This window comes from Pseudonaja textilis, chromosome 2 (genome assembly GCF_049901715.1).
Source record: "Pseudonaja textilis isolate UNSWEBS1 chromosome 2, rPseTex1.2, whole genome shotgun sequence".
Lineage (NCBI taxonomy): Eukaryota > Metazoa > Chordata > Lepidosauria > Squamata > Elapidae > Pseudonaja > Pseudonaja textilis.
The window spans coordinates 109,661,892-109,686,815 of NC_141991.1; the positions used below are offsets into that span (position 1 = coordinate 109,661,892).

Below are 24,924 nucleotides of genomic sequence, written 5' to 3' on the forward strand. Positions count from 1 at the left end.
TCCTGGTTGTACAGTTTTTAACTGTTATTGTTTTAATTTGTTTTACATTGTTATTTGTATATGTCTTTTGGTGTTGTTCAGTTGTATGTTGTGGAAGAGCACCTTATTTCGTTGTTCTCAGGTTTCTGAGTACAATGACAATAAATTTATCTTATCTTATCTTAATTCCAGTGTGTTGCAGGCTAATCTGAATAGTTTTTTTTTTTTAAAAAAAGCAGTTCCTTTTGAGTGCTGCTGAATTTTTGCCCTTGTAAAAGAGGGCTGTGAAAATATTTACAGACCCCTCACATCCCAGACATAAACTGTTTCAACTCCTTCCCTCAAAACGATGCTATAGAGCACTGTACACCAGAAAAGATTTTTCCTGAAAGCCATCACTCTGCTAAACAAATAATTCCCTCAACACTGTTCAACTATTTACAAAGTGTGCACTACTTTCACTGTTAATCTTCTCATCACTCATTATCATCCATCCCCTCCCACTTGTGATTGTAGGTATCACGACTCCAATAAAGAATGGACTGGAGCCAAGACAGCCAGGATGTGATATGACCATAGTCTTTTACTTGCCTTGTGTTAACAGATGGACGTTATGATGAATATTCTTCAAATAACTGACATCGGCTTCCTGACAAGGAGTGGTGCAATAATAATGATTCATGGCTGGATGTCAAGGGGTGGTGTTGTAATAATGATACGAGACAAATGGGGGTAACATGGACTCATCGAGCAGGGGAAAGGTGCAGTTACCATGTTTCCTTAATTAAAGGATGCCGGATGTGAGGCAGTGAAGGCGGCCGGAAGGTGGTTATAGTAATTATGTTGTTATCAAAAATAACAGTATAAATACAACTCTGGGTTGCAACGAAACCCAGAGCTGACTTTAAACATAATTTGATCGCTGTTACCTGTTGTTCTGGTGTGGGAGACGAATAAAAAACTTCACTGAAGCTACGCGAGTGAGTTGCTATCTTATTGTTCACCCCCTCAACCTCGGAAGAACAGCTGACAGTAGGACTGTAACTTTGTCGCTTGTATCCTTACAATTTATATTGACTGTTTTCTAGTATGATTTGATTGCTGATTGTACCCTATGACTATCATTAAGTGTTGTACGTTATGATTCTTGATTCTTAACGAATGTATCTTTTCTTTTATGTACACTGAAAGCATTTATACCAAGACAAATTCCTTGTGTGTCCAACCACACTTGGCCAATAAAGTATTCTAAATTGTGGAGATTGTTTGTGAGGGTGGCTTTGAGTGGACTTGGATATGAGAGACTTTCTCAACAAATTTGTAGAAAATCTGTTGTTCATCACCAAGGATGTTACTCATTCTGCTCCTTTTTGCCAATAAAACGTGTTTATTTCCAGCACACTTATAGTATTTGCCTCTACCGTACCTACATGGAAGCTGAAGTCCTCAGGCCTTCTGTACTTATTTGAAGGATTGCAAGTTAATGCACATGGTAAACTGCAGACTCTTCTTATTTTAGATCCCCCTATTTCCTTCCTGTCATATTCAGACAAGATGCTTGAAAAACTGGACTTGTAAATTATTGGTGGTGGACTTCTGCTTCCTCTTTCTTCATCATGAGCAAGAAGAATTTTCATAACTGAGTGGAAAAAGCAGAAGTAATGGTGTTTCAATTTGATTTCAAGTATGTGCTATGCAAATGATAGAAGGGGGAAATGCTTTTCTAAAGAGATTTTTGGTGGCAGTCAAACCAACAGGTAGAAGTTAAAGGAGAATGCGAGTGTGCAGTGAAGGACAGCATGCTACAGCAGCACCTGACCCTGGGACTGTTCCTCTTTTCTGATCTCTTCCTAAAAGGTGAGGGATTTATATTAGTTTACACTAGGGGATCATAACAGGAAGGGATAGTTGGATCTAGATATCTCAGCAAATTCCTAGAATCTGAGGCATTAAAGTCATAAAAAGGAGGAGTTTTATGAGTTAATAGTGGTAAAATGTAACAGGTGAGTGTTTTCTAGTCTAAAGAAGAAGAAGCTAACAGAATAAGAGAGTTGGAAGGGACTTTGGAGGTCTTCTAGTCCAAACCCCTGCTCAAGCAGGAGACTATACCATTTCAGAAAAATGGTTGTCCAATTGCTGCTAAAAAAAAACAAAACTTCCAGTATTGGAGCATCCACAACTTCTGGAAGCAAAATGTTCCACTGATTAATTGTTCTGTCCGGAAATTTATCCTTAGTTCTGGGTTGGTTCTCTCCTTGATTACTTTCCATCCATTGCTTCTTGTTCTTTCTTTGGGTGCTTTGGAGAATAGGTTTACCCCCACATCTCTGTGGCACTCCCTTAGATATTGGAACACTGCTATCATGTCTTTCTTTTCGTTAAACTAGACATAATTCTTGCAACAGTTGTTCATATGCTGTAACTTCCAGCCTCTTAATTGTCTTCGTCTTCTCTGCACTTTTTCTAGAGTCTCAACATCTTTTTTTTATATCAGGGCAACCAAAACTAGATATAATATTCCAAGTGCAGACATACCAAGGTATTATAAAGTAATATTAACATTTCATGTGATCTTGATTTTATCCTTTTGTTAATGCAACCTAGATCTGCCTTGGCTTTTTTTGGCAACTGAAGCACCCTGCTGGCTCATATATAAGTGATTGTCCATTAGGACTCTAGGATCCCTCTCACAGTTACTATTATTGAGTTAATTGAAGATTCCAGTTAACTTTTTTTTTTTTTGCATTGCTTCCATAGCTTGCATTTATTTATTATATTTTTGTAACTTTACAGAGTGGTGTAAAATTCCATCCCAAAATATTTCATTTCTGTAGTACAATGTGAATATTTTCTTTCCTTCCTTAATGTACTAGGAGCAATATCAATAAACAGTCATTAAATGTGGATATATAACGGATAAATGTTAGAAGAACTTCATTTTAGGAGAAATATTTTGTTTTATTTCTTATTGGCAGCTATTTCCAAGGAGTAATATAGTTTGGATTAAACCAGATCACATACAACTGTAGTTCAGGGTGGGTTAGGGAAAAAGCATAAGAAATTGCAAGATCTGGGAGATTGAATAAAACAAAAACAATTTAAATATTTTCAAAGTAGTATTCGGGAGCATTTTGAAGATAGCTTTTCATGTGGCTTACTGGCTTAGTTGAGACATTAGTTTCTGTGGCACTTTCATGAGAGAAGTTCTCTTCCTGGATACTGTATGTATGGTCAGCCTTTGTTCCCCTCAAATTCTGCTTTGGTCGGTCCCATTTCTGTTCTGAGGTTGAAAAGAACCAAAGATATTCAAAGTCTGGAATGCTTAGTGATCATTTGTGATGGTGTCACACAATTGTTGGCTACATGTACCACAGGAAGCCATGGTGAAATTACTGTGTAGGATACTTTATATTTACTCTTGTTATTTCTAGTGGAAGGTGATTTTGAAGGTTTTTCTCTCAAACATAGAATAGAATAGAATAGAATAGAATAGAATAGAATAGAATAGAATAGAATAGAATACTTTATTGGCCAAGTGTGGTTGTACACACAAGGAATGTGTCTTGGTGTAAATACTCTTAGTATACATAAAGAAAAGGTACATTTCCAAGTTTTCAAGAATCATAACATACAACACTTAATGATAGTCATAGGGTACAATCAACAATCAAATCATACTAGGAAACAGTCAAGTGGGAGGGGATGGGTGATAAGGAGTGGTGAGAAGATTAACAGTAATAGTAGTGTACACTTTGTAAATAGCTGAACAGCGTTGAGGGAATTATTTGTTTAGCAGAGTGATGGCTTTCAGGAAAAAAACTGTTCTTATGGCTAGTTGTTCTACTGTGCAGTGCTCTATAGCGTCATTTTGAGGGAAGGAGTTGAAACAGTTTATGTCTGGGATGTGAAGGGTCTGTAAATACTTTCACACCCTCTTTTTGACTTGTGCAGTATACAGGTCCCCAATGGAAGGCGGGTTGGTAGCCATTGTTTTTTCTGCAGTCCTAATTATCCTCTGAAGTCTGTCTCTGTCCTGTTGGGTTGCAGAACCAAACCAGACAGTTATAGAGGTGCAGATGATAGACTCAATAATTCCTCTGTAGAACTGTATCAGCAGCTCCTTGGGCAGTTTGAGCTTTCTGAGTTGGTGCAGAAAGAACATTCTTTGTTGTGCTTTTTTGATGACATTTTTGAGGTTAGGTGTCCATTTTAGGTCATGTGATATAGTAGAACCTAGAAATTTGAAGGTCTCTACTGTTGATACTGTGCTGTCTAGTATTTTTTTTTAAATAAAGTTTTATTTGGGTTTTCACACACAAAATACAAATAAAACATCTTTTTTGAAAATAGCATGGTCCTGGGTTGAACTTCTTTATACAGACACAAAACTCAATTTCATGCTCCTTTTTGTATTCTATTCCATATCTTATACTATTTTACATTTTCTATATAGTTTTTCCCCTCTTTTAATTTTCTCAATTTTGATTATCTCATCTCAATTCAAATTATTATATTTATACTTTTGTCTGTTCTGTTTCAATTTCATATTATCTTTTCTCATTAAATACATTTTCTCCTGTAGTTACTAATTGGAGTATGACACCTTTATATCTTTTAATTACATCCATTCAACTCTTATTTAAACTTCAATATATACCTTAAGTTTATGACCTTCAATATAATACATAACTTCCAATCGAATTCTGCTTGGCACAATCTTATAATTAAAATATCTTTTAAAAAAAAGAAAGATTGTAAATATATGTAACTATAAACCCTCATTCCATTCCAGTTCAGTTCTATCATTAATAATCATTAAAACCATAACATCTTTAACACTTCTTTTCAATTAAATATCATACTTCTTTAAAAACACGTATAATCTCCATAATTAATTTTTCCCTTCTCTTCACATATGTTTTATAAATCATTAAATATACCTTTTGTTGTATTTATTTATTGACGAGCATTCCACTGAATTACGATAGCTATTTTATCAGACATTTTAATCATACATTGTTTCATATTTTCTAAAATTATTTCTGCTTCTAATATAACCATACTATCTTATGTACCTTTGCAGAATTCCTTTTTCCATTAAGTTTTCACCCATTATCTCTAAACAGACCCTGTTTCTCTATATTTTGCTTCTGTCCTTTATAACTTCTTTTCCTTTCTTTCTTCCCTCTCATCTTCTCCCTCCCCTTTTTACTCCCTTGTCTCTCTACTTCTAATTCTCTCTTCTGCATTTCCCTCTTCTGTTGCTTTCTGATTTTATACTTATTTTTCACTCTATTGTTTTTTGGAGTTGTTTTTCCCAATCTTAAACCTTCCATTCTCTTTCCCCCCTTTCCTTTTTTTCCCCCATCTAAGATTATTTGTTCATTAAAGATGGCTTCTTCTTTGTTGCAATCTTCTGGTTCTGCAGGCATTTCTAGTTGTTTCTCATAATTCCAAATCTCCATTTCTAAAAACTGAAATACGAAGCCAAAAGAACCTCTCCCTTCCTGTGCATCTTCTTTGTACTTTTTAAGTTCCATTTTCAGTTCTTCTAAAAGTGGAGCCATTTTAAAAAGTTTTAAACAACCACGCGATTGATTTTTAGGTCATTCAAAACAATAACCAAGAATCCAGAAATCATAAAGTAATCCAAATAGTCCTGAGTTATATCTTCTTATTTCTTTTTCGACTTTCTCTTCCTGGGGCTTTTGTTGCGATATTTGAGTTAGAATGTATCTTTTGGAAGTCTTGTTGAGATTTTGCTGTAAGTTCTTTTTTAATTCCAGGCAGTCTCCTCCCTTCCAGATCCTACCCTTTTATTCTTTTTCTCTCCTTTCCTGTTTTCAAAAGCTTTTAATTATCCAGAAATATTTATTATCCCTTTGACTTTTTATTTTCAGTATTAAATGTCTATTAATGTCAAAGTGGATTTTTTTCCAATTTCTTGCTTAAGTCTCTTAGCTGTCAGTATAGGAAAAGGAGAAAACCAAATCTTTTTCCTTTTCTCTCTCCTTCGCAGCTTAAAAATCTTCTTAGGGAACAATGTTATTGTTTTTTAACAGTTTCAGTTCCAGGGTACCTTATTTGTTGCTTTTGCTGTTTGACCCAGTCAACCAAAACTTTCTCTTCTTACCTTCCTCTTGCACATTCTTTTCTGGTCGAGTTCTTCTTTGTGGTGGCCATTTCTGACCACTGCTGCAACCGCCTTCAGGAAAGGGAGTAATGGCCAGCTGGGGAGGAGAGATGCGGCTCTCCTCAACCCTGCTGGCAGTCTCCCCCCTCTTCACCACCTCTACAGGGTAGCTTAGCCCCGAAACCAGCCGGCTCGGGGTGCTCCAGTGGTGAGCACGGATTGAAGCCTTGCAGAGACGAGGTTTCGGTCTGTCGCTGAAGAAGCTCAAACCAGAAGTCCCTGTATTGTCTAGTACTGTAAGCGGTGGTAGTATGGGAGGGTTTCTTCTAAAGTCTACCACCATTTCTATGGTTTGAGTGTGTTCAGTTCCAGATTGTTCTGGTTACACCACGAGGCAAGTTGTATAACCTCCAGTCTGTATGCAGATTCATCGTTGTCTCGAATGAGACCAATCATTGTTGTGTCAGCAGCAAACTTCAGTATTTTAACAGATGGATCGTTTGAGATGCAGTCTTTGGTATATAGGGAGAAGAGAAGTGGAGAAAGCACACAGCCTTGGGGGGTCCCTGTGCTGATTGTATAGATATCGGATGTGATTCCGCCTAGCTTCACCTGCTGCTTCCTGTCTGTTAGGAAGCTTATGATCCACTTACAAGTGTGTTCAGGTACCACTAGATGGCTTAATTTACTTAGAAGATGTCTGGAATGATGGCATTGAATGCTGAACTGAAGTCTACAAAGTGGACCCTTGCGTAGGTATTTGGAGATTCAAGGTGTTGTAGGATGTAATGCAGAGCCATGTTAACAGCATCATCTGTCGATCTATTTGCTTGGTATGCAAACTGCATGGGATCTAACAGCGGATTCATGATAGTTTTCAGGTGGGACAGCACAAGCCTTTCAAAGATTTTCATAATTACAGATGTTAGAGCAACTGGTCTATAGTCATTTAGTTCCTTGGTGGAGGGCTTCTTTGGCACAGGGATGATGATAAAACGTTTGAAGCAGGAAGGAATGTAGCACATCTCTAGTGATCTACTGAAGATTCGGGTGAAGATGGGGGCCAATTGGTCAGCACAGACCTTTAAGCAAGAAGGAGATATCTTGTCTGGCCCTGGTGATTTTCCTGGCTTTTGTCTGTGTAATAGATCTTGCACTTCTTTTTCTGTGATCACCAGAGGTTGTGAGCCCAATGGATTGGGGCCAGTTGTAGGAGGCTTGGCTGTTGTTGGTGTGTTTGAGATGGGGGTTGTGGAGATAGGTGACTTGTTTCTTTTCAAACCTTCAGTAAAACACATTCAGCTCATCTGCTAGTTGTTGATTTCCTTCTGCCTGGGAAGGAGGTTTGCTGAAGCCAGTGATGTTTTTAAGGGTTTTCCACATGTTTGCTGGTTCATTTGTTGATAATTGATTCTTTAACTTTTCAGAGTAGCTTCTTTTTGCTGCTCTGATCTCTCTTGTTAATATGTTTCTGGCCTGGTTGTATAGCATTCTGTCACCTTTTCTGTAAGCTTCTTTTTTTGGAACGACGTAGCTGCTTAAGTTTAGCTGTGAACCAAGGTTTCTTGTTACTATATATTTTCAGGTTCCTTTTTGGTACACATAAGTCTTCGCAGAAGCTAACATTTGATGTTACAGTATCTGTGAGCTCATCTAGGTCTGCAGAGGCATCTTCAAAAACATTCCAATCAGTGCAATCCAGGCAAGCCTGAAGTTTCAGCTTTGCCTCATCTGACAAAGTCTTCACTGATTTAATTGTTGGTTTAATGGTTTTAAGACTTTGTCTGTAGGCAGGTACAAGGTGAATCATGCAGTGGTCAGAGTGTCCCACAGCTGCTCATGGTAAAGACCTATAAGCATCTTTTATTGTTGTGTAGCAGTGGTCTGAAATATTTTTGCCTCTGGTGGGACAATTTACATGCTGGAAATATTTTGGGAGCTCTTTCCTTAAATTTGCTTGATTGAAATCTTCTAAAAAGATGGGAAGGAAACCTGGGTGTTTGGCTTCAGCCTCCATAATTTGATCAGCAAGAGTTCGTAATGCCTTCTTTACACAGGCTTATGGAATAACATACACAGCTATTAGGAGAAATGACATTCACCTGTTTTAAAAATATACCTATAACCATCCCATCTTTTCAACCTTCCTCTTGAGGCAAAGAAAGTGTGATTCTCAGACAGATACATCACTGATTAGGATCATCATGGCCATAACAGCTTTAGCTTCTGTCGCTAATAAAGAAACCATGGAAGCTTTTTACTGATGTGACTTCCCCAAAAGGCAAAAACAAATGGGAAACATTATGTTTAATCGCTGCTTTTTTATTAATTGATAAGGTGCATGGGATTGAAGCCCTTGTGTGTTGTAAAGAACGTGATTTCGGATATTCATAGCTGCACTTGCTTTACAGTAACTACAATAAGGAATAAAAATAATGTAAGCGCAGGGCTCATTCACAATGTTCCAAAATTTCAGCCAAAGGATGCCTCCCTAACTGTTATTGAAGGACACATCTGGATAATGTATCCCTTTATTCCTAGTCCACAACTAGGGCTAACTGATTTTGCTTTTTTCTGATCCAGTGAGATGCTAGCATTTTATCTTCTCCCAATGCTAGTCCTGCTATATGCACAACTTGTGTGTCGCATGTATGGAGGCCTCTTGCAGCTACTACAAATTTTTTCCCTTCTCTTTGTAGCATCTGGCTTTTCCCATGACTAGACCAGGGCCTCTGTAAAACGAGCTGCTTGCTTGTCAAATCCATGTAATAATAGTCCTGACTCCATAAGTTAGAGAGGGCTTATGGCCACTACAGTGTCCATCAGAGTGTATTGCATGTTGGGGCATTCATTTCTACTGTGAATTGACAATTTGACAATCTGATTTACAGAGGGCCTGGTCAACTACTCAGAGTGGTCCAAATCTACCTTCCATTAATAGAGAAGGTGGTCCTTGTAAACCAAAGGGGGCTACACCAACCTCTTTTTTAGGTCATCTGTTTTGGAACAGGAGATCACATCAAAATGGCTAAAATGCTTATATTTAAAGGTTGGCAAGATGGATAATCCTGCCCCTCTAAAGTCAAGCAGAATGGGACAATTGCTGCCCATGGGTCAGCTTGCCACCCCTGGGTCACTCTGGCTTTTGGCTACTGAGTCCTTACTGTTGGCCCACTTCTGCTAGCTCATCCTGACCAGCTCATTCTGGCTGGCTCACCCCAGGTAATTCACCCTGAGTAAGTAGCTGAAAGATGACTTGCTCTGGGCAACTTGCCGTGTGGGACAATTCAGTACAGGTGAGATAGTTGTACTGTTATATCACCAACCCAAATTCTATAGATGAGGGCTTTTCTTTTTGGGGAGACAGTGAGTTGTCCTATACCCAGTGTCAAAATGTAGTTCCTCCCCCAGGCTCAGCTTACTTTAGTGTATATATCTTTTGTTATCTTATTTTTATTAAAATTCACAAAGTACATAAAAACTAACCCAAACTTAAAAGGGGGGGGGGCAATTGCAGACGACAGAGAACAATACACAAAAAGAAGAAATTTCCAATTTCTTCTGAAGCAAATATAAGCAAAATTACAACATTAAGTCTTACTGTATGATTACCAAAAAGAGCTCATTTTTTTCTGTTATCCAGTTTTTTCCAATAATTAAAAACACAAATTATGAATGCACTTGTTTCTTTCATGAAAAAAGTTTATAAGAAGTTTCAATCAAACATATATATATATATATATATATATATATATATATATATATATATATATATTCACTAATCAAAGAAGTTAATTTGTGCAATCTCCATCTCATCATCTTCACCAGCCATTCCTCCATTGTGAGTAGTGTCACACCTTTCCACTTTTAAACATAAAGTAGTCTCGCTGCAGTTATCACATATAAAAAGTCCCATGACTTTCTTCTGGTTGCTGTCCATTAGTTCCTGTTCTGACCCAAGCCTGGTTCAAAGCAAGCAAACACCAAACAGAAATAAAAGCAAAACTTTTTTAATGCTTCTCTGTGAATTCCGTTCATTCACAGTAAAACGCTATTAAAAACTAATTGTCCCAGATAAGAACAAGCCTTGCCAAGGTTGTGCAAGGCTGCCAAGAACACTAGATTAAATTGCAAGGAGATAATCAAAACCAAAAGTCTCCAAACACAAACCAGGATAGTCCGAATTTCCACAAGACTTGAAGTACAAGAACTTCTTTGCTTCCTGCAAAGAATCCCACCTCTGAGGGCTGGCTTTTATCCCTTAAGGGAGGACCATCACCTTGCAGCCTTATTCCCAAGTCGCCCATGCTGCTGCAGCTGCTCTTTCCCTTGAGCAGCCCTGCGTGCACGCACACTGGGCACAGGCTCCTCGGTCCTCTGCATCACTGCTGCCAGCCTCCACAAGCTCCGAGGGCAGCACTCCACTCAGATAGTCCTGGCCCCATCCCTGCATCACACAGAGGATCCTCATCCGAGTCCTCGCTCTCTGACACCTCAGCCATCTGCACCTGCTGCCAGCAAACCACAACGGTTCCACTGAGTTCCACTACCACTGAGAAAGAAAAACAAGAAATCCAAGAAGAAACCAGCATGGTTGCACAAAGATCTCTATGACAAATTGAAAGACAAAAAGGACAAATACAAAAGAATGGAAAGAAGGACATACAACTAAGGCAGGATATCAGCCTAGCCAGAATCTGAAAAGACGAAGTCAGGAAAGCAAAGGCTCAGAATGAACAAAGACTTGCAACAAAAATCAAAGATAATAATAAAAAAGTTTCTTCCAACATATAAATAACAAGTTCCAAAGGAAGTCTCTGGTTTCAGTAGTGCTTTAGCCGTGAAAATCTTTCAGATTAACATATGTATTTGTGTCCAAAATTTTTAGCTTTTTTACATTTTCATCAAACATTGTAAAATGTCCCTTCATGTTGCTATAGGCCCAGCCTACTTTTAGAAAGTGGCTACTGGAAGTTTTGTCCCACCGACAGGGAAATCCACCAATCCCTGTACATTAAAAGTCCTCTACTAACCTCCTTTAATGGTAAATCAGTCACTGGCCTGGTCACTAAGCAGAGAAAATTCCAACTGGATACAACAGTAGGCAGAATGATGCTGGCATCCTTGTGCTATGAACGGTCCCTGGCAGTGGTGGGATTCTTCTTTTTTTTTTTACTGCCGGTTCTGTGGGCATGGCTTGGTGGGCCTGGCAGGGAAAAGATACTGTAAAATCTCCAGTCAGAGGTGGAGTTTGCCAGTTCTCCGAATTACTCTAAATTTCCACTACCAGTTGTCCAGAACTGGTGAGAACCTACTGAATGCCACCCCTGGTCCCTGGTGCTCTCTGAGCTTGGTTGTTTTCTCACAGGTGTTTTGTCACCCAAGCTAGGTAACATCATTGGTGCTGATCATCAGTAACCTCATCAACGCTAGCTCTGGTGATGTTGCCTAGTTTGGGTGATGAAACCTCTGCAAGAAAACAAGCATGCTCAGAGAGCACCAAGGACCCCTCATGTCAACCCTGAGCTACAAATATTCTCCTTTATTGAGTCTTGTGTTGCCTTGTCTAACCTGGTGGGCAGAATGCTAAAACGGCTCTCAGATTGTACTCACAGCCCCGAAAGCCCATTGGGATAACATGCAAATTACTGCTCACAATGGGAATTTCCTTCTATAAAACAATTGGAAATGTATCTCTTCTTTTGATATTCTATCCTGAATTAAACTTCAAAGATGGCTATAATCTATTCAGGTAGTCCCCAACTTACAACTGAGCCCAAAATTTATGTTGTTAAAATGAGAAAGCTGTTAAGTGAGTTTCGTTCTGTGTTATGACTTTTCTTGCCACCTTTGTTAAGTGAATCAGTGCAGTTGTTAAATTAGTAACATGGTTGTTAAGTGAATCTGGCTTCCCCATGGACTTTACTTGCCAGATGGTTGCAGAAGGGGATCAAACGATTATGGGACACTGCAACTGTCATAAATGTGTGAGTCAGTTGTCAAGTATCTAAATACAAGTCAGATGACTGTGGAGATGCTGCAACGGTCATAAGGGTGACAAATGGCCATAAGTCACTTTTTTCAATGCCGTTGTAACTTCGAATAGTTACTAAATAAACTGTTGGAAGTAAAAATATCCTTTTAATATACTAAAATATCCTTTTAATATACTATTATATCCTGCACTAAATTCTACAAACTGGTTTTGTTTCCTTCTTTTTTCAGCTACCCAGTCTCAATATCAGGGATTTCTTTTGACTCAACCCATTAAAATGTCAAGAGGAGGACACCTAATTTCCCCAGACCTAAATGAAGCAGCCGTGCATGTTTATATTAAAATTAGCCCATGAAATAGCTGTCAAAACTGCTTTACTACTGATTTTAGCAGAATGCCATCCAATTTGGCAGCTCAGCATGGACGTCAGATTTCAAAGAAAGAATAGAAAAGATCTTCAGGGATTAGTTGGCCTCTCTCTGACTGATGGGGATCTCTTTTGCAAAACATACAATTGGCAATTGTATTGATGGTTTCCCATTAAGTCCTGTGTTCTGTGAGACGTTTAGCCTTGGGTTGATGTGCTTAGAGGCCCTCTCCTACCTTCTCTGATAAAACCTCAAGGAAAAGTTCTGCATCTTTTTTTAATTAAACCCAGCTTTATTTGACATCCAAACCAAAATCAGTGGCTAATTTTAATTATCATTTCCTCGAAACAAGCAAAGGTCAAGATCAAAATATAGCTCATGAATCTAATTGTTTAAATTTAACAAATTACAGTGAATGTTAATTTGATTTCAGACTACGGTAAATTATAAACTGGAATGAAAATACTGTATCCTCCTTTTTACGGCTATATTGAAGGAGCTGAGGAGAAACACAGTTAGGCTGATGTTAGTTTCATTTGAATTGTACAGAGAGAGAGAGAGAGAGAGAATAATTTCTATATTTATTTTGCTAATTCACACAATCTCCATATACCAAACAAACACCTTTTGGCTTTTAGTCTTCTAATATACTTATCAATCAGTTGTTTTATTAATAGAGAATGAATCTGCATGTCATCTTTTCATCAGAGGAAGTCAAGACTCCACAGAGTAAAACTAATGTTTCTATGGGACAGAAATATTTAGAACCCTTCTCTTCTTTGAGGTTTTTTGTTGTTGTTGTTGTTCCTGTTCCTTGTACTGCAAAACCACTTTTTCCACCTACACAGAGGATAATGGCTTGTATGTTTGCCTGAGGTTGGATGTTCCTCTTTTGCAGGTTTGACGTCTGCGGTTGAAGGCCCTTCGATGTTGAAGGCTTCGCTTGGCGAGACGCTGTGTGTAAAGTGTCGATATGAAAAATATTATTCTAACTTCGTAAAGTACTGGTGCAAAGGCTCTGATTGGAAATACTGTGAAGAGGTCATTAAGACTGACAGTACTGAGGAAGAAAAGAGAGTTGGCAGAACTGTTATCAAAGACAATCAGACGCAACTTGAATTCACAGTGAAAATGGAGAATATCACCATGGAAGATGCTGGCATTTATTGGTGTGCCATAGAGAAATCCTTTGCAGATTTCAAGTGGGAAGTAAATATTACGGTAACCGTAGGTGAGGGTTTTTTTTATATATATCAAGCACTGTAGGAAGATGAAAGCCTGTTAGAGATTATGTGAAGTGGGGGAGGGAAGGGGCAAATACATTGAATATTCATCTCAAGAAAGGCAACCCAGTACAGAGGCTGAGAGGCAGTGATGAAAGCCTCTCTAACTCACCATAACTCTTTCAGGTGCATTTCCTGAATTAGCTTTAGGGATTTCTTTTCCCATGACCTTTTTTCTTTTATTCACCAGTGAATTTCACAGAGCAAGTGAAATGTTGGACCTTCCTTCCTTCCTTCCTTATTTATTTATTTATTTGAAGATTTACATTGCCACCTGCTCACACATGGTGACTCAAGGTGGCTTACGTGGATATAAAAACCATATAAAAGAAATAAAAAGAATATAAAAGAAAAATAATAAAATTAGTAAAATAATAACTCCCCCATCTACCCCGTCCCCGTGACAACACACATTCATACAAACACTTCAATGGGCTTCATCCCGCTCTGGGTTGCCCAGGTTCACTGACAGAACCAGGTCTTCAGCGCCTTCCGGAATAGTATTAGAGAGGGGGCCATTCTAATCTCTGGGGGAATAATGTTCCAGAGAGGGGGAGCCACCACAGAGAAGGCCCTTCTTCCGAATCCCACCAGGTGTATCTCCCTCAGGGATGGGACCCACAGCATTCCCTGCATCCCCGTTTTGATTGGGTAGATGTGACCAGCAAAAGACGGTCCCTCAGGATAACATTTTCCTTCCTCCCTCCCTCCCTCCCTCCCTCCCTCCCTCCCTCACTCTCTCTCTCTCTCTCTCTCTTTCTTGAACTGGGGTAAGATTGACACAAGTTCTTCTAGTTTTTCTTTCTAGCCCCACTAGAAATTTTCTGAGCAAACAACATCCTCCTCAGGAGCCCTGAAGCTTTTTGCTTATGCACCTGATTTCAAGATGGTCAGTATAACAGACAATTCATGGACAGGGGTTCATAGGAAAGGACTTCCTCCAATGGAAAGAACATATCTTCAAAGATCCGCTTGTGGAAAAGAAGGAAATAGGGATTTGTTCCCAGCACAGATGGAGACTCTGCCCATTGGGGGCTGTGATCACTGTCATCCAGACAGAATATCCTGCCTGTCCTTTTTACCAGAGCTTGAAATCCAGCAATGCTTTTTTAAAATTAAACTCGTAGTTGGTTTTAGCATGGAAGATGAGCTGTTTAAATCTGCCATGCAGAATTGTTCTTGGTTGAGAAAGAATAAATATTTGATCACACACCTGGTATTAGTCAAAGAAAATTATATAGGAAGAGAAGAACCAAACAGTTTTTTTTAATGGCAGGCAGTGCCAGGTGGTGGATTAGGAGTAATATAGATCAAATCTCTTGTGTCCAGCAGCATTCCTGTGGGGGGGGGAGCTTTTGCCCCTCTGAAATCTGATTGATGAGAACCTTGGTTTCCATCACAGAGCTTGCTGGCAGCAGGAACAGAAGGAGAGAATTGATTGTTGCCAGGGAAATGTAAAGCATCAGTAGTAAACTGGAGTCCTTCAGGGCTGGCATATGCTCTGCCTTGGCCCTATATTTGAACTCCAGTTCTCTTCTGATCTCTTGGATTACTAGGTACGGGAATTACTGTATTATAAAGTTTGCATAGCCTGAAAAAGTGAAAGCCACACGCTTAGGTTTCTCTACTACATAATTTCTTCTATTCACAATACCCAAGCTCCCCCTTGCTTTTAGTTAAATATTTCTTCCTCATTGCAGAGAGTTATTACTAGGAAAGACAGCATAAATCTTTCTTTTTAGAGTAATTGAGATTCTGGGGTTACATTCTATCACTATTCTATTTGTTTGCTTACTTGTTTATTAATGCAGTAGGCATCTTGAAAGATTCCAAAACATTATATGTGGTTTGCACATGTAGAACCTGTGGGCAGACACATACATCCTCCACACCAAAACTAATGGGTGCAGGAGTGGCCTTTTCCAATGCATGCAGCTTTACATACTGACTCCAGTTCAACAGACTGTTCAACCTCTGTGCTGCACTAATCAGTTGAGGCTGTTGCTTTCCATTGGATCAAGTCCATGCTCTGGTACCTACTTGGAATTGCTACCTTGCCGAGAACCAAGTGTGAGACCTATTTGTGGTTTGGTTCTAAGAATCAGATGAGTTGGCTGCTATATTATGGCTTCCTGCCCAAGCTGCTTTGGTGCTGTTGACAATAGAATTCCCAGGGCTTATGGTGCTGAGGAACATCTATCTTCTTTCCCTGGGCCCAGGAGCAGAGGCAGCTCAGGAGTTCATGGCTGTCATCCTAAGAGTTTGTGGTGTTAGCTGGTTTTTCTCAAAGTCTGGTCCCAGCATCCCTGGGGATCCCTCAAGACCCTCTCAGGGCTGTGCAAATTGAAATAATTTGCCAGGCAATGTTAAAAAAAATAATACAACATTTAATTCCCATCAAACACTTGTGAGAAGTGGTAATGGCGGCAAATGCATCCATTTTAATTTAAATTCTGTAAATATTGATAAATATAACCCATACAAACAAACAAAAACTCTTTTGCTGCCCTCCTTAATTTTTTTTTTAAATAGAAAGGTTTAAAAGTTTAAGAGCCACATTGAAAATTGAAGGAAGAAGCAAAGCATTTTAACAAGGGAAGAAAATGGATTCAGTTCCCTCTCTCCCAATATTCTTGGTATAACACTATAACAAAAAGATGCCTTTCCACAGGAACACAAACTACAGACCTCCTGGCACACTGATGTTTATATTTGCAGGTTTATTTAATCTCCTTCATGAGGTTGTTTCCAAAGTTGGAGGAATTGCTACCCTCTGCCACAGTACACAGACGCCTTAGATCAGATCGGGATGGGACGATTGCCAACAAATGTTATAAGTTCCATCATTCCATACCAGTATTTCCAGGAGCCAGGTAGAAGCAAGCAAGTCTGTTGAACATTTCATTGTCAAATTGTTCCCCCTCCCCCAGGCATTAATAGGTCATCCTGAAATATCAGTTTTGTGTTCACCTAATACTTGTAGCCAACTTGAATGGAACAGAACCTCCCAGTGGAAAGTTACTCCTTATTTCTGAAGCTTGGAATTTTTCCCAACAGTGACAGGTTCATCATTGTCAGTATACATTCTTGGTATAATTTTAAGACCATGCAAGCATAGGTTAGAAAATTATGGGTTTGTACTTTTTTAATTTCTTTTTTTAGAGCTACCAACTACCAGTATTATAACAACGGAGTATTTTTCCACCACCTCAGCCTTCCCTATTGAAACTACAGGGACAAGTCCAAATAGGTAAGTTTAGATATAAATAGAGCAAGTGACAGGAATTGTCCAAACTTAAGGATATAAGGCAGGCAGTCTTAAACTTTTCACCATCACATCTCCTTCGAGCAGGGGTATCAAACTTGATTTTATTGAGGGCCTCATCAAGGTTGTGTTTGACCCTGGGGGGCCCCGGGGGGACATGGCCAAGGTCAGTGTGGCCAGCTTGATGTCACTCATGTTGGGGGCTCCTGTGGTGGCCCGAGCACCCTGCCAGCGAAAACGGGCTCCTGAGCTCCATTTTCAGCTGTGATGGCTTCCTGCAGCCCTCTGCCTGCAGCCCTTCCAAGCTCCATTTTCACTGGCAGAGGCACTGTGGGCCAGTCCTTTGCTGTTTCCAGGGCTTCCAGAATCTGTCCCCCAGGCCTTCAGTTTGACACCCCTGCCCTATAGTCTAATCTTAAAGTTCACACCTTCCCTAAAAATCCAAACACCAAAATAAAGACAAATGTGAAAACTATATAATTAAATCTAGGGAAAGCTGTATTTACTATAAGAATGTACTTTACACCTTCCCTGGACTCTGTCTATATCTCCTCAAAAATGGGAGGGAAATTGGGAAAGCCTAATCTAAGGGCATATTTACTTACTTATCATTTCAGATGCCCCTACCAGAGGTGGTATTCAGCCAGTTCAGATAGGTTCTGGTATACCAATAGTGGAAATTTTGAGTAGTTCAGAGAACCGGCAAACACCACCTCTGGCTGGCCCTACCACCACCCACCTTTTTACCCTGTCTGTCCGCTCGCTGCTCGATTGAGTGATTTTTTTTTTTAGCCCCCCACACACTTTTGTTACCCTGCACACAACGGCAAGAAATGTGACGAAGCTGAACATCAGGTAGGCAAAAAAATATTTGGGAGAAGCAAGGGCATCTGGGTGGTGGTGAGTGGGGAAAGCTCCATGGCGCGGGGCTGCAATGGCAAAACAGGCAATGGAGCGGGTGGCGCAAGGTAAGGAGGTGGCTGCTTTCCCTCTCTTCTCCCTCCTCCTCCTCCTTCCCTCGTGCTAGTCACCCATTTCCTGTTTCTACATTGCAATCGGTGGTTCCGTCGGTGGTGAAAAAAACAGCCCCATTGTGCTGCGCCTCATCCTGCCAAATGCACTCAGCTGTGTGTGGCCTTTCCTTCGCCCGCACCATTCCCTGCTTGCCTGCACTGTTCAGGAGGTAGGCCATTGGCCCCCGCAGTTTCCCGCCATTTCCCATTGTTTCCTGCTTGCCCGCGCTGTCCAGGAGGCAAAAAGCTTTTAGCTACTGCATGCTTTTAGCAACAGGTGAAAAAGCTTTTAGATATCAAACTATTGCTCAAGTATTTTGGTCCCTGTGACTTTCTAGGGTTAGTGGAATCAAAATAGAGAACTCAAAGCATCATAGGAGAAACAGATTATTTATAAACTGGCAGGAAAACAGAGTTCAATTTTGCAATTGGAGGGAGGTTAAGAAAGGCAGATATTGGTGTCTGCCCTCAGAAAGTGGTTGCTGTCCTGTTCTAACATATAAGACATGACTTCTGCTTGTGGTTTCCAACATGTTTGAGATTTGTGGTCTGTGACTAGATCCAGCCTGTACAAAAAAATGATGGTAGCACTAAGTAGTACATATGGATTTTTTCATACTGAACTTCTTTCCAACATTTGTGAATAAGTCCGTCCGTCCCCTTATTTTAAATTGTCCCTCTATATGAAGGACATCTGCAGGGCAAAAAAAAGTGGCTGTGTAAGGATTAGAAATAAAGCCTATATGGATTTTTCACACCAAGGAATTAACTCTTAGTACACCTGTGGAAGGAGGGACAAAAATGAACATTTCTCTTTAGAATTAAGAGACTTCACCTGTAGAAAATCTCCGTATAATCCTTCCGTGGAGGATTGCTCCAAGATAGAAGTTCCCAGTGCCATCCAATTTGAATGAATCTAGTTTATTCATTTGAATAACACCTAGTGCTATATGGTAAACAACCAGAAGGGAATACTAGTATAGTCCAGCGATCTCACTGATTTTCTGTTATCTGTCCCACCAGAGAACCTGACCTCATAATCCTGCTACCCGTGGTTCTTGGGTTACTGGTGCTAATTTTAGGTGGAACTACACTGTTGATGTGGAAGCTAAGGAAGAAAAAAGGTGAGTAATTTGCTAAAAGCATTTGCATCTTGATTGTTTCGTTCCTTAAATCAGGAGTGAACTATGTTTGGTGTCTGGGGAGACATATTTTTTAAAAAATTACATTATTAAGGATTTTTATCTGTATTTGTATGTTTTGTGAAAACTTAAATAAAACTTTTATTAAAAAGGATTTTACATAAAGATTTATCTTTTTAAAAAGAAAGGAAATAAAAAAGTGCAAGAAAAAAGAAAGAAACGACACTTAAGTTACTAAATACAATGATTTCAACCTTCTCTTCCATAGATAATTATAATCTTATAAATCCTTCTTCTTAGATGTTATACAAACCTCTCCTTTAATCCATATCTTTTAATCCATAAACTATCATATCATTTTTGTTTGTTTTCAGCAAAAAGTCCATATAAGGTTTCCAGACATTCAGAAAAGTATTTTTTTCTCTGACCAAATAGATCGACTTTGCCATGTCAGCAAATTCTGACATTTTCGCTATCCATCCCTCCACTGTGAGAAATTTCACTGTTCTGTCATCACTGAACATACAATAACCTTGCTGCAGTTGCCATATACAAAATCAATCTGCCGTGAATCTTTTCTAATTCCTTGTCCATACATCCCAATAAAAGAGTTCTGGTTTCTTCACAATATTTATCTTTAAAATCCTTCACATCTTTTATGAATTTGAGTGAATGGATTAAGGAATTGTTTTTCTGATCTTTGTTTCTAATTATAGAAAACCAGGACTCTGAGTAACTGCCTTATTCCATAATTTGAAAAAAATATAATTTCCCGGGAGAAAAATCTAATTTAAAAAAAGTTGGTTAGGTCATAAAAATTCACTTGGGCAAAGGAAGGAAATGATAACCATATGATAACTTTTTTTTTCAAAGCTGCTGCTTTGAATGTTGCAGCAATGCCCTAATGCTCTTTTATTGTGTGTTTTTTCCCCAGCTACCAAAAACTCTAAGGATCTCCTTCCATCTACGGTAAACAATTTCCAAAATTTTGCAGGCGTTCATCCAAGTGCATTGACTTTAGTAAGAAGACAGGAGATGACCTGGAACATATTTATGGAGGATCACTTTTTAAAGTCATGGCCCAACTCATAAAATTGATATAAGACATTCCAGCTTATCCAGTGTACATAGCTGGATCAGTGACACCAGAAACCATGTCTGAACCATTTCGTCAAATAATAAGTTGGAAAGGACTGAGGTGTCTGTTGATTCAGCATTTTCCAAACGAATGCATTTCAGATTTTTATTTATTTATTTTATTTTGTCAAGCAATAATAAGATAACAGGTATACGTATAAACATAGTTATGAATCCATGAAATGGATACATATAAGAAAAATAAAAAATAAAATTTTTAAAAATAAAAATAAAATTTTCTGGAACTCAAGCTCCCAGAATTCTCAGTAGCATGGCTACGTTGGCGGATAAGTGTGGGTATTTTTGGCTAAATACATCTGGAAGGCTTGAGAAGAATAATTCAAGTTACTTCTAAGACGATGGAAGAGATTAGGTATCTAGAAACTTAAATTCTTCTGAGGAAGGAAATTGCTAGGTCTTTGGGTCATGTTCCATGATGACAAAGCCTCTCTTAAACCTTTTCAGCATTTTCAGAGTCACAAACCTGAGTGTCAGGGCACAGTTACAAAATAAGAAAAGATAAGTTCATGAATAGGGATTTATCAATACATCTTGGATTCCCTTCTGAGTCATAAAGGACTATTTACAGCCTTGGGCCTCAATGTCTACATTTCCCTGACATTTCCCAGTATTTGAAGATCAGGTAAAATTGTTTGACTATCAGACTTTTTAAAATAATCATTGAAGGGAGAAATAATTCTCAAGGCTCTCAGTTCAAAATAAAGAGATATGCATTATTTAAGAGTCATACAACTAAACAGCATCCTCAAGAAAACTCCTTCCTTTCACGGTGGCCTGTGTGTGCCTGTATATTATGTCTTGGTTCTTTTTCATTCCTACATGGGTATCCTGAGTTGTTATATCTCATGTGGAAATGAGATGATATTTCATCTACCAAACACAACACTTCTACACATTCAGCCATCGGTTTCCAACAGTGAATCGGAATTCAGTGCAGTTGGTCTTAGAAGCTTTTCTGTGATTAGGAATTCAGGCTTATCCAACCCCCAAAAAAAAACCAGGCATTCCCGCCAGTGGAGTTTGAATTCCTTTGGAGGATACTTCTGATTGGCCTTTTGTGCCTCCTGTCTTCAAGGCCATCACTAAAATCAATCATTTACATAATCTTAATTCCCTATGGAGGTAATGCCATTTAACTCTATGGAACACACGCAATTGTATTCAAGAAGTGCTACAGGATGGTACCCTGACCTACCAAAAAAGAATATATTACAGAACAAACATAATATAAATGCAGGGAAAAAATAATGCCAAATGAAACAGCATTTATTATGATATGATTGTGATATCATCCTGTTATATAGCCAGGGAAGGTAATGTCAGCCTAATGATGTGAAGGTAACTGTGAAAGTAAGAGAAGTACCAGGCAAACCAAATTAAATAGCAGCATGTTTTCCTTTAATTTAGATTTCTCCTTCATCTGATGGCACAGAAGTGGCATATACAACTGTGATACCAACTCGGTCTTTTGCTTCTAAGTCTCAGGTGCTTTTCATGATTCAACTATTCAACTTTGTTAATGCTTTTAATACTTCTTATCTCATAATGTCAGAAATGGTGTAGGGTCTCCCGCTTGGGCGGGAGGTTGGACTAGATGACCTATAAGGTCCCTTCCAACTCTTATCTGTTATCTGTTATCTATTACATTTGCAACTGTGTTTATCTTAAAGATCAATATATATATTTGGTACATCAGTAAGTAATTAGCTGTGATCCCCCCCCCAAAAAAATAAAAATAAAATAAAAATAAAACCAAAATGATTGGTGAATTCATCTTGGGAAAGAAGCCTGGGAAACTTTCACCCAACCACTTGCAACCAATTCCAACTCATAGTTTTCGGCCTCTCAATAGTCGTACCTGTATACGGAATGCAAAATCAGTCTTAATTGTTCCAGGTCTACAAAATGTTTAGAGAGTTTAAAGCACATACGAAACATCAAAAGTCAACCTTCCTTTGACTAAATGTAAAAGTAGATAAAATATTACAGGCCATTAATTCTGTAATTCTGGATTACCTTAAAGTTGTATCCATGTGACTCTCAAACCACAATATTGTCCTACTATTGGAATTTCCCCCTATTACCCTAAAGGCGTTGTAAAATGGAATATTCCAATCATCTTATTTGTTTTTCTTTCCTCTTTCTTCGGTTACAGCAAGAATTGGGAAGATCGGTTGAAAGATGTTCCCCATGCCTTTCCTTTTGCAGAGGTTTCAAAAAGCTCCCTAGGGGAGAACTTCTTAAAAGTGAATCTCTGCACCACAATTGGCTGGTATCTAGATTTTCTAGGATGCTACTAATAGGTAAAGGATCCCTGCTCCGTCGTATCCGATTCTATGGGGAGATCCTCATCTCTGTTTCTTGGCTGAGGGAGCCAGCAGTGTCCGAAGACATTTTCAGTGGTCATGTGACCAGCATGACTATTTGCTGAGGCACATGGAATGCTGTTACCTTCCCATCAAAGTGGTACCTACTTATCTACTCGCATTTGCATTTCAAATTACTAGGTGGACATGACATGATGTGCAAATTATGTAAATTGAATGCAGTTTCATCAGAGTTTGGCAGTTCTGACCATTCCATGCTTTCCTGTTCATCATTTGAATCTCCAACATAGAGCCTCTGAGCACCATTTTGCCTTCAAATACCTCATATGGTGCTTTATTTGGACTTGAGCTCACCTACTCAGAAAACAAGGCGAAGTTACTGTGAGGCTGGCATGAGAGCAACTTCATCAGATTATTTCCTGGTAGATGGGCCTTTCTGACTGACAATATCAACACCAGTTATGGCAGGTATTTTGGAAACTGCCCATAATATTTTTTTTCAAAATTCCAAATTTACTTGAAAGACCTGAAGCCAGGAGACACTGTGAGGGAGATGTCTTGCCTATGGGAGAAATAGATACGTAGTTCAAAAGCTCCATAGACCACAGCATTTCAATAATAGAGAACTGTTTTACTGTGGTTTTGAAGTTCACTATTCTTGAGACAAAAATAAATGGACTTGAACATGTCCAATGACCTAGAAATTAAAACTGTGGAAAGGCCTGGCATGGAGGCATTCTCAGAGAAAAAGGTCCCACTGTTGCTAGGACTTGATCGCAAGTAGCTTCCTTGAATACGTACAAAATATAACGGCAGTGTGATGGAGTCAGGAGGCTTAGAGTCATGACTTCTGAATGTACAATTGGAAGAAGAAACCCTATTCTGGAAGAACTGCCCTCACTATCTAACACAGTGAAAACATTAAAATATAAAATCTTATAGAACATGTGTGTATGACTGGATTTATGGAAGCTATTAATCTGAAGTGTAGCTGCATAATTGATGACATTATGTTTGGTATGAATCTAGCCACTATGGTTGATATATAAATCCTTAGCCGCTTGCCTTAACCTGGTCAACCATAGTTAAGAAAAAAATCCTGCTGGCAAACCACGAATATGCATTTTTCTTTTCAAATATTTCTGATCACTCTCGTAACTAGTAACATGTGCTATATGTTAACCTTCTAGGCTTCTGAAAACACAGGAAAGGTTGATTATGCGTCCTTCAGGTTTTCTACCTTAAATGACCAATCTATCTACGCTAATGTGTGAGAAGACGACCATCAAGCCACTCCTGAGAAGATCTCATTATATGAACTGAAAAAGAAGGATTCAGAACCTCCTCCATCCTCCTGTTCCAGCTGCTCTGATAGATGAGCACAACTCTTCTGCATCACTTACATTACTGCAGAGATGCGATAAAATAAAGACCATCCTCTTGACCTAAGTGGAATGGCACTCCAGAGCCATCTTCAGCAACTTCTGTGTTAAGCCAAAGTATCTAAAAACTGTCCTCCTGGACTACAGCATCTATCATTCCCCAGCCAAGCCACCCATTGTTTTGTGTGATATGTTTCGTCATTCAACACTTTGAAAATCCCCTGGATTTGCTCCTCCCTTAGGACAATCTTGCCAATAGCCTCAGGATTCATTCAAGCACATGGACTATTTAAATCCAGCAGTGTACCTAAGCGATTCTGCAGGTAAAGGTTAGTATCTGAGTAACCTGGCAGGTAAACCTCCTTGCTTAGTTTTTTTTTTTTTTCATCATCAGTTGTAGCAGAAGGAAATAAAAGGTATAGATTTCCTCTACTGGTTCTGCTGTGTTTGGTTCTTGTTCTCATTTCAGCTGATTTTTGAGTTCCTCCCAAATAACCAAGAGGATATGTGCTATAATGTAAAATGTCTGCACCAAAAGCTGTAAAATGGTGTGTAGGAAGTTAGTGGGTCTTTTGGCCCAGAAAGCTTAAATGTCCTGTGAGGAGCAATCCCCAAAAGAAATTCCCAGCCTTTTCCCAAACAGAAAGGGACTGGCTCTTGGAAACAGGCACCAGAAAGCTTCCCCAAGGTGAGAAGACAAGAGGGCCTGGGTTATCATAAAGAGGAAAGGGAATGAAATTCCCATGAGAAGAAATAATCCAAGACACTTAAAGAGGTAGAGAGCCTGGAACCGGAATGAGAAGGCTGGGAATGTGAGGGCATGAGATTCTACAGCTTTCTGAAGAAGAGTTTGAATCTGACTTTTCCAGAAGGCCTTTA

General features: G+C 39.0%; 2 protein-coding genes across 6 annotated transcripts in view; one reads left to right on the forward strand and one right to left on the reverse strand.

Moving 5' to 3' along the window:
- RAB37 (RAB37, member RAS oncogene family) overlaps positions 1-24,924 on the reverse strand; it is an 83,493-nt gene that overhangs the window by 44,836 nt on the left and 13,733 nt on the right. The window lies entirely within an intron of this gene.
- CD300LF (CD300 molecule like family member f) lies at positions 1,591-24,477 on the forward strand. Of its 4 annotated transcripts, XM_087924895.1 has the most exons (9): positions 1,591-1,836; positions 13,374-13,706; positions 16,921-17,008; positions 17,816-17,878; positions 19,060-19,160; positions 20,113-20,147; positions 21,744-21,821; positions 22,492-22,639; positions 23,854-24,477. In XM_087924895.1, the coding sequence occupies exons 1-9, from the start codon at positions 1,779-1,781 to the stop codon at positions 23,859-23,861; spliced, it is 912 nt and encodes a 303-aa protein (XP_087781021.1). In that variant the 5' UTR covers positions 1,591-1,778; the 3' UTR covers positions 23,862-24,477. The 4 variants fall into 4 exon arrangements, with proteins under 4 accessions (XP_087781021.1, XP_087781023.1, XP_087781022.1 ...); XM_087924897.1 differs by lacking the exon at positions 22,492-22,639; XM_087924896.1 differs by lacking the exon at positions 17,816-17,878.